Source organism: Oncorhynchus clarkii, chromosome 31 (assembly GCF_045791955.1).
Source record: "Oncorhynchus clarkii lewisi isolate Uvic-CL-2024 chromosome 31, UVic_Ocla_1.0, whole genome shotgun sequence".
Taxonomy (NCBI): Eukaryota; Metazoa; Chordata; class Actinopteri; order Salmoniformes; family Salmonidae; genus Oncorhynchus; species Oncorhynchus clarkii.
In genome coordinates, this window is record NC_092177.1 from 9359670 (window position 1) to 9369244 (window position 9575).

A 9575-nucleotide genomic window follows, 5' to 3' on the forward strand; every position below is an offset into this window, starting at 1 on the left:
GCTAAACTGCCTTACCAACTCACCACCAAGACTCAGCTGCCAGGCTGCTAAACTGCCTTACCAACTCACCACCAAGACTCAATTTAGAGAGGAGATGAGAGGATTTGAGAGATGAGAAGAGATTAGATGAGATGCGATAGTAGAGATACTGTCAATAACATTAGATCTGATTTGTCTTGGAGATACAAGGTCTGGAATTCAAGTGAATCCACCAAAGAAATATGTTTACGTTTATGTACTTTACTCTAAATATGTCTGACTTATTTGTTAGTTTAAGTATATTGTTTAGCACATTCCTTAACACTTTGTTGTTTGGAGGGCATTGTTGGCTTTTCCAGTCAATGATATTTAACCAAAGATTTCAACAACAGGATCTTTCAACTATTCCAAATGATTAAGTTATGTTACATAATGGAAATTCTAGAATGTCTAACATCACTCTCAGCTGGAGACTCATATTGACGTCTACTATTCATGCTGAGCTGGCATGAAATTCAACCCCTCCTAAAAATCTGAAACTGGTAGTGTTACACCAACCTGGAGAGAGAAAGAGGGAGAGAGAGAGAGTATTATAAATATGAAAGTATAGCAGTGTGTTTGTTTGTTTGTACAGGAACAGCTTGGTTTAAAAACAGGAACTAAGGATTCTCTGCTGAGGATTAATGGCATCTGTTGTTGTCGTTAGTCGGCAGTCCAACACACTCTGAAATGTTTCATCCATTTTGTTTCCAAAGATAAAATGCATTATGAAATGGGTTGAATATCCATAACACATCACAACAAAGTAGCCAACACTCACTCGCTGTCTGCACCCCACATGTTGCCCAAGCCCAGCCACAACAACACAAAACAGCAGTTTCCTTAAAAATATACAGGAAAAAAAATGAAAATCTCACATTAAAAGAAAAAATAAAAAAAACTCTGGCTGAAGAATCAGCAACAGCAGTGGCACACAGCTTTCAATCCCTTCTGCTTGAATCCCACTCACTGAAGCTGGTCCCCCCATGTGGCTGCTTAGCAACCCCTCTCCAGCACTAAACAGTGAATTATCATGCAGGGTAAAGCATGACCAGTGTTGGCTTCTCACATCCCAGAGTCAGAATCACCTTTATCCACCACATACATCTGAATGTACAGGAATTTGAGTCGGTGAAATGATCCACCAGTCAGGGAGAAAATCACTCCATGCTGACTCAAACCAGCAATGTCCTATCAGAGAGCACAGGGATGAAGAGTTTATATGCTGGTGCTGCTGGTGATTCTCTGACCCACCTCTAAGCAGACCACACCATTCTGTATACTACAGGGATGAAGAGTACACCATTCTGTATACTACAGGGATGAAGAGTACACCATTCTGTATACTACAGGGATGAAGAGTACACCATTCTGTATACTACAGGGATGAAGAGTACACCATTCTGTATACTACAGGGATGAAGAGTACACCATTCTGTATACTAAAGGGATGAAGAGTACACCATTCTGTATACTACAGGGATGAAGAGTTTCTATTACTTCAAAGGATTTAGTATTTCACTGCTTTTCTTCCAAAATAAGAAAAAGAGTCTAAAGAGTACAGGCCTACTAAAGAGTACAGACCTACTACAGAGTACAGACCTACTACAGAGTACAGGCCTACTAAAGAGTACAGGCCTACTAAAGAGTACAGGCCTACTAAAGAGTACAGGCCTACTAAAGAGTACAGGCCTACTAAAGAGTAGAGACCTACTACAGAGTACAGACCTACTACAGAGTACAGGCCTACTAAAGAGTACAGGCCTACTAAAGAGTACAGACCTACTACAGAGTACAGACCTACTACAGAGTACAGACCTACTACAGAGTACAGGCCTACTAAAGAGTACAGGCCTACTAAAGAGTACAGGCCTACTAAAGAGTACAGGCCTACTAAAGAGTACAGGCCTACTAAAGAGTACAGGCCTACTACAGAGTACAGGCCTACTAAAGAGTACAGGCCTACTAAAGAGTACAGGCCTACTACAGAGTACAGACCTACTACAGAGTACAGGCCTACTAAAGAGTACAGGCCTACTAAAGAGAGTACAGGTCTACTAAAGAGTACAGGTCTACTAAAGAGTACAGGCCTACTAAAGAGTACAGGCCTACTAAAGAGTACAGGCCTACTAAAGAGTACAGACCTACTAAAGAGTACAGGCCTACTAAAGAGTACAGGCCTACTAAAGAGTACAGGCCTACTAAAGAGTACAGGCCTACTAAAGAGTACAGGCCTACTACAGAGTACAGGCCTACTAAAGAGTACAGACCTACTAAAGAGTACAGACCTACTAAAGAGTACAGACCTACTACAGAGTACAGGCCTACTAAAGAGTACAGACCTACTACAGAGTACAGGCCTACTAAAGAGTACAGGCCTACTAAAGAGTACAGGCCTACTACAGAGTACAGGCCTACTAAAGAGTACAGACCTACTAAAGAGTACAGACCTACTAAAGAGTACAGACCTACTACAGAGTACAGGCCTACTAAAGAGTACAGGCCTACTAAAGAGTACAGGCCTACTACAGAGTACAGGCCTACTAAAGTGTACAGGCCTACTAGAGAGTACAGGCCTACTAGAGAGTACAGGCCCACTAAAGAGTACAGGCCTACTAAAGAGTACAGACCTACTAAAGAGTACAGACCTACTAAAGAGTACAGGCCTACTAAAGAGTACAGGCCTACTAAAGAGTACAGGCCTACTAAAGAGTACAGGCCTACTAAAGAGTACAGACCTACTAAAGAGTACAGGCCTACTAAAGAGTACAGGCCTACTAAAGAGTACAGGCCTACTAAAGAGTACAGGCCTACTAAAGAGTACAGGCCTACTAAAGAGTACAGAGTACCTACTAAAGAGTACAGGCCTACTAAAGAGTACAGGCCTACTAAAGAGTATAGGACTACTAAAGAGTACAGGCCTACTAAAGAGTACAGACCTACTACAGAGTACAGACCTACTACAGAGTACAGGCCTACTAAAGAGTACAGGCCTACTAAAGAGTACAGGTCTACTAAAGAGGACAGACCTACTAAAGAGTACAGGCCTACTAAAGAGTACAGGTCTACTAAAGAGTACAGACCTACTAAAGAGTACAGACCTACTAAAGAGTACAGACCTACTACAGAGTACAGGCCTACTAAAGAGTACAGGCCTACTAAAGAGTACAGGCCTACTAAAGAGTACAGGCCTACTAAAGAGTACAGGTCTACTAAAGAGAGTACAGGCCTACTAAAGAGTACAGACCTACTACAGAGTACAGACCTACTACAGAGTACAGGCCTACTAAAGAGTACAGGCCTACTAAAGAGTACAGGCCTACTAAAGAGTACAGGCCTACTAAAGAGTACAGGCCTACTAAAGAGTACAGACCTACTACAGAGTACAGACCTACTACAGAGTACAGGCCTACTAAAGAGTACAGACCTACTAAAGAGTACAGACCTACTAGAGAGTACAGGCCTACTACAGAGTACAGGCCCACTAAAGTGTACAGGCCTACTAGAGAGTACAGGCCTACTAAAGAGTACAGACCTACTACAGAGTACAGGCCTACTAAAGAGTACAGACCTACTAAAGAGTACAGACCTACTAGAGAGTACAGGCCTACTACAGAGTACAGGCCCACTAAAGAGTACAGGCCTACTAAAGTGTACAGGCCTACTAAAGAGAGTACAAGCCTACTAAAGAGTACAGGCCTACTACAGAGTACAGGCCTACTACAGAGTACAGGCCTACTACAGAGTACAGGCCTACTACAGAGTACAGGCCTACTACAGAGTACAGGCCTACTAAAGAGTACAGGTCTACTAAAGAGAGTACAGGTCTACTAAAGAGAGTACAGGCCTACTAAAGAGTACAGGCCTACTAAAGAGTACAGGCCTACTAAAGAGAGTACAGGTCTACTAAAGAGTACAGGCCTACTAAAGAGTACAGGCCTACTAAAGAGTACAGGTGTACTAAAGAGTATAGGCCTACTAAAGAGTACAGACCTACTAGAGAGTACAGGCCTACTACAGAGTACAGGCCCACTAAAGAGTACAGGCCTACTAAAGTGTACAGGCCTACTAGAGAGTACAGGCCTACTAAAGAGTACAGACCTACTACAGAGTACAGGCCTACTAAAGAGTACAGACCTACTAGAGAGTACAGGCCTACTACAGAGTACAGGCCCACTAGAGAGTACAGGCCTACTAAAGAGTACAGGCCTACTAAAGAGAGTACAGGTGTACTAAAGAGTATAGGCCTACTAAAGAGTACAGGTCTACTAAAGAGTACAGGCCTACTAAAGAGTACAGGCGTACTAAAGAGTACAGGCCTACTACAGAGTACAGACCTACTACAGAGTACAGGCCTGCTAAAGAGTACAGGCCTAATAAAGAGAGTACAGGCCTACTAAAGAGTACAGGCCTGCTAAAGAGTACAGGCCTAATAAAGAGAGTACAGGCCTACTAAAGAGTACAGGCCTACTAAAGAGTACAGGCCTGCTACAGAGTACAGGCCTAATAAAGAGAGTACAGGCCTAATAAAGAGAGTACAGGCCTACTAAAGAGTACAGGCCTAATACAGAGAGTACAGGCCTAATAAAGAGAGTACAGGCCTGCTACAGAGTACAGGCCTGCTACAGAGTACAGGCCTACTAAAGAGTACAGGCCTACTAAAGAGAGTACAGGCCTACTAAAGAGTACAGGCATAATAAAGAGAGTACAGGCCTACTAAAGAGAGTACAGGCCTACTAAAGAGAGTACAGGCCTACTAAAGAGAGTACAGGCCTACTAAAGAGTACAGGCCTACTAAAGAGTACAGGCCTACTAAAGAGAGTACAGGCCTACTAAAGAGAGTACAGGCCTACTAAAGAGTATAGGCCTACTAAAGAGTACAGACCTACTAAAGAGTACAGGCCTACTAAAGAGTACAGGCCTATTAAAGAGTACAGGCCTACTAAAGAGTACAGGTCTACTAAAGAGTACAGGCCTACTAAAGAGTACAGACCTACTAAAGAGTACATTTCTACTAAACACACCGATCCTGTAGAGGTTTTTAAAACATGCACTTTCCATGACAGACTGACCAGGTGAATCCAGGTGAAAGCTATGATGCCTTATTGATGTCACCTGTTAAATCCACATCAACCAATGTAGATGAAGGGGAGGAGACAGGTTAAAGTAGGATTTTTAAGCCTTGAAACAATTGAGACATGGAGTGTGTATGCCTGCCATTCAGAGGGTGAATGGACAAGACAAAATATTTTAGTGCCTTTGAACGGGGTATGGTAGTAGGTGCCAGGCACACCCGTTTGTGCCAAGAACTGCAACACTGCTGGGGTTTTCATGCTCAACAGTTTCCCGTGTGTATCATGAATGGAAGCATTGGGGTCAACATGGGCGAGCAGCATCCCTGTGGAATGCTTTCAATACCTTGCAGATTCCGTGCCCTGACGAAATGAAACAGTTGTAAGGGCAAAGGGGGAGTGGTGCAACTCATTATAAGGAAGGTGTTCCTAATGTGTGGTATTCTCAGTGTATTTGACTCATCCAAGCCAGCCCTTAAAGAGCAAACAAGATAATATGTTGGAAATGGCCGACATGCATTGCAACATATGAGCTATTTAAAGATAATTACTGTGACAAGTAGGCCTAAGTATTCGTGCACTGCCACCATCATGGATTGAAAGAAAGCCTTCGCATGTGCAGACAACGGGCTGCGCACTCATTACAATGGCCACTTGTTGCGGAATGATACCTGTCCATGGTGCGGAAGTGACGCCCACTCACCCAGTCCAATCACTGTACCCCCATAGGGCAGCTCAACTTCACAACGTGGAATAATAGCTAGTGATTGACAATTGAGACATTATTAATTTGCATAGATAAATAATGGGGAGCAAAGAAACATAAGGTGTGGGTATTTTCTTTTAGCAAATAATATAATTCATGGTTTTTAAATATTCACCTGATAAGTTTAAGCATTTGCAAATCCCCTAATTAAATTCAACGTCATATGTTATCATCGCCTATTAGGCTACTTTGCAGAATGTTCTTCTATTTTCTTAATGTCATTCAGAATGTAGGTTAATCTACTCTACGTCACACGTTTTCAAATGTCATTTTCCTTTAAGATAATGATGTAAGACGTAACTCCCCATAATGTTTTTTTTCCCCGCGCAACCGCTGGAGAATCCTCATGTTAACCTTCTTCACTCCAGTGCCAGCCTGGCGGTTACTTCTCTTCTCCTCTCTGCATAGCAGTTTGGAGACGGAGAGATGGGCGCGCGCTTCACTGGCGTCCAGATTCCCATCTTCACTTTAAGAAAATAACTGCACGCGCATGGCAATTTCAGCACGGTCTCGGTGAACAGCGAACGTGCAGTTGCTTCCGGCAAATGAAGTTACATTGGACCATTAAAATAAACAGGGACAGGAGCTTGCCTTGCAGAATCAAAGAAGTTTGACATTTTTATCCAGAACGGACTGAAGTACAGAGGTGTTGAATCATTTGTTCAATTGATGATGGAATAATAGTGATTTCACTTTGATTTCACTGTAGGATTATATCAATGGACTCACAGCAATAGGACATAGCAATGGACGTGAGTAAAATGATGCATGCATTGGATGCGCTGATCGATTTCATTCAACAGAAGACTTGCACGATCGGCAGGCATTTCACGCGCGGCTTAATTAACTGAGGCACCTGAGTTATTTTTTTTTTACAGCACTTGTCTTGAATAATGTTGGGGAGGTTTGTAAATGGTGGTCAACGGTGTCCTTGGTATGTATACCTAATCAGCACACAGAAGACATGCTATTCCATCCCATATAGATTGAAAACTTTTTCGGAAACATCTGCGCGCCTAACGGTGACCGGGATTTGGTTTTGTGCATGAATAAAAAAAAAATGGCACTGATTGAGAATTGTAAAACCCAGCAGGCAAAAGAAACAGGGTCGGTGCAAAACCCGCCGTCTGATGTTATTGAACTAAACGTAGGAGGTCAGGTATACTATACTCGTCTCCATACTTTAACAAGCATCCCCAATTCCTTACTGGGACGGTTATTCTCCACCAAGAAGGGGTCCTCGAATGATTTGGCACGGGACCTCCGGGGACGTTATTTTATCGACAGAGATGGTTTTCTGTTCCGATATGTATTGGATTATCTGAGAGATAAGCAGGTCGTTCTACCGGACCACTTCCCAGAGAAAGGGAGGTTAAAACGGGAAGCGGAATACTTTGAACTCCCCAAACTGGTCAAACTGTTGGCGTCCGAGGAATCTAAACAGTTTGAGGACGACCCTTTTCACAGTGATTTCGACGACGCGTCGCTAGGCAGCGACCAGAGGATATATTCCTCCTACTCTCTGGACCGGAGGTATGGATACATAACCGTCGGTTTCAAAGGCACGTGTGCGGCACCGGGAGGCAAGGACAGCCAGACTGACCCCAAATCCCCAAAAGCTGTACCCAGAATCTTCATCAGCGGAAGGATCGGCCTCGCCAAAGAGGTGTTTGGAAACACCCTGAATGAGAGCCGAGACGCGGACAGGCCTGCGGACAGGTACACCTCCCGGTTCTTCCTCCGGTTCCGTCACTTGGAGCGGGCCTTTGACATGCTGTCGGAGAGCGGATTCCACATCGTTGCCTGTAACTCGTCGATCACCGCTTCTTCCATCAGCCATTACGCACCCGAGAAAGTCTGGTCCAACTTCACGCAGTACGTCTTCTACCGTAAGTGATTTCCCACATAAAACACCATAAACCTTCTTTAGTAATGACTTTTAGGTTAGGCCACTGGTTGACGCCATGTCACAATCAATTGTTTAAGTGCATTTAGTAAAGGGAATAGTTAAGTATGTTAGACTACGGATGTCTGACAGACTCAATAGGAGAAATATAGTTGTCTCAGGCCTATATGGTTCCCTTTGCTATCATCCCTGCACCTGGTTTTAACTAGCTTTTCAAGTTTGTGATTATATACACTGAGTGTACAAAACATTAGGAACATCTTCCTAGTATTGAATTGCAGCCCCCTTTGCCCTCAGAACAGCTTCCATTTGTCAGGGAATGGACTCTACAAGGTGTGGAAAGCGTTCCACAGGGATGCTGGCCCATGTTGACTCCAAGCGTTCCACAAGGATGCTGGCCCATGTTGACTCCAGGCATTCCACAGGGGTGCTGGCCCATGTTGACTCCAAGCTTTCCTCAGGGATGCTGGCCCATGTTGACTCCAGGCATTCCACAGGGATGCTGGCCCATGTTGACTCCAGGCATTCCACAGGGGTGCTGGCCCATGTTGACTACAAGTGTTCCACAGGGATGCTGGCCCATGTTGACTCCAGGCATTCCACAGGGGTGCTGGCCCATGTTGACTCCAAGCGTTCCACAGGGGTGCTGGCCCATGTTGACTCCAAGCGTTCCACAGAGGTGCTGGCCCATGTTGACTCCAAGCTTTCCTCAGGGATGCTGGCCCATGTTGATTCCAAGCGTTCCACAGGGATGCTGGCCCATGTTGACTCCAAGCTTTCCTCAGGGATGCTGGCCCATGTTGACTCCAAGCGTTCCACAGGGATGTTGGCCCATGTTGACTCCAGGCATTCCACAGGGGTGCTGGCCCATGTTGACTCCAGGCATTCCACAGGGGTGCTGGCCCATGTTGACTCCAAGCGTTCCACAGGGATGCTGGCCCATGTTGACTCCAGGCATTCCACAGGGATGCTGGCCCATGTTGACTCCAAGCTTTCCTCAGGGATGCTGGCCCATGTTGATTCCAAGCATTCCACAGGGATGCTGGCCCATGTTGATTCCAAGCGTTCCACAGGGATGCTGGCCCATGTTGACTCCAAGCTTTCCTCAGAGATGCTGGCCCATGTTGATTCCAATGCTTCCCACAGTTGTGTCAAGTTGTCTGGGAGTGTATCTCTACTGTGACTAGGTTGTTCCATCTCATCCCACGGATGCTCAATATACAGATGGATACACTGCTGCCATGAAGGGAAGCACCTGATTGGCAGTGATGTTGAGTTATCCTGTGGCATTCAAACTTTGCTTCACTTTTATCCAAAGGCCCAATGTGGGCCCTGAAAACACACCCCACACGTGGAATTACAGATGCATGTACTCGTGGTTTTCTCCATACCCTAGTCCTCCCATCAGCGTGAAAAATCAGGAACGGGGATTCATCAGACCAGGCAAATATTTTTCTAATTCCTCAGTGTTTGTTCTTTAGCCCATTGTCTATTTTTGGGCTGAAAGAAGTGGAAGTCTGTAAGGTCGCCGGCTGCCATACCCCATTCGTGTCAAGGTACAATGAGTTGTGCATTCTTTTATAGTAATATTGTACTAGATTGTCAATTGACTAACTGTAGCCCATCGTGTCAGCCTCCTCTGTCCTCTTTCATCAATGACCCATTTTCGACCACTGGCCTGCCATTGGCTGGATGTCCTCTGGGTAGTGGACCATTCATGATACACATGAGAAACTGTTGAGCGTGAAAAACCCAGCAGCGGTGCAGTTCTTGACACACTCAAACTGGTGTGCCCGGCACCTTTTACCATACC

General features: G+C 44.8%; 1 protein-coding gene across 1 annotated transcript; it reads left to right on the forward strand.

Moving 5' to 3' along the window:
• Positions 1 to 6871: 6871 nt before the first annotated feature.
• On the forward strand, positions 6872 to 7753 carry LOC139390634 (potassium channel tetramerization domain containing 16a). The gene has a single exon (XM_071137889.1). The coding sequence runs from the start codon at positions 6902 to 6904 to the stop codon at positions 7751 to 7753; it is 852 nt and encodes a 283-aa protein (XP_070993990.1). The 5' UTR covers positions 6872 to 6901.
• The last annotated feature ends 1822 nt before the right edge of the window (positions 7754 to 9575 follow it).

What these genes read in the sequence shown, in the direction of transcription:
- LOC139390634 (XM_071137889.1), top strand. Translation starts at nt 6,902, where the DNA reads ATGAATAAAAAAAAAATGGCACTGATTGAGAATTGTAAAACCCAGCAG.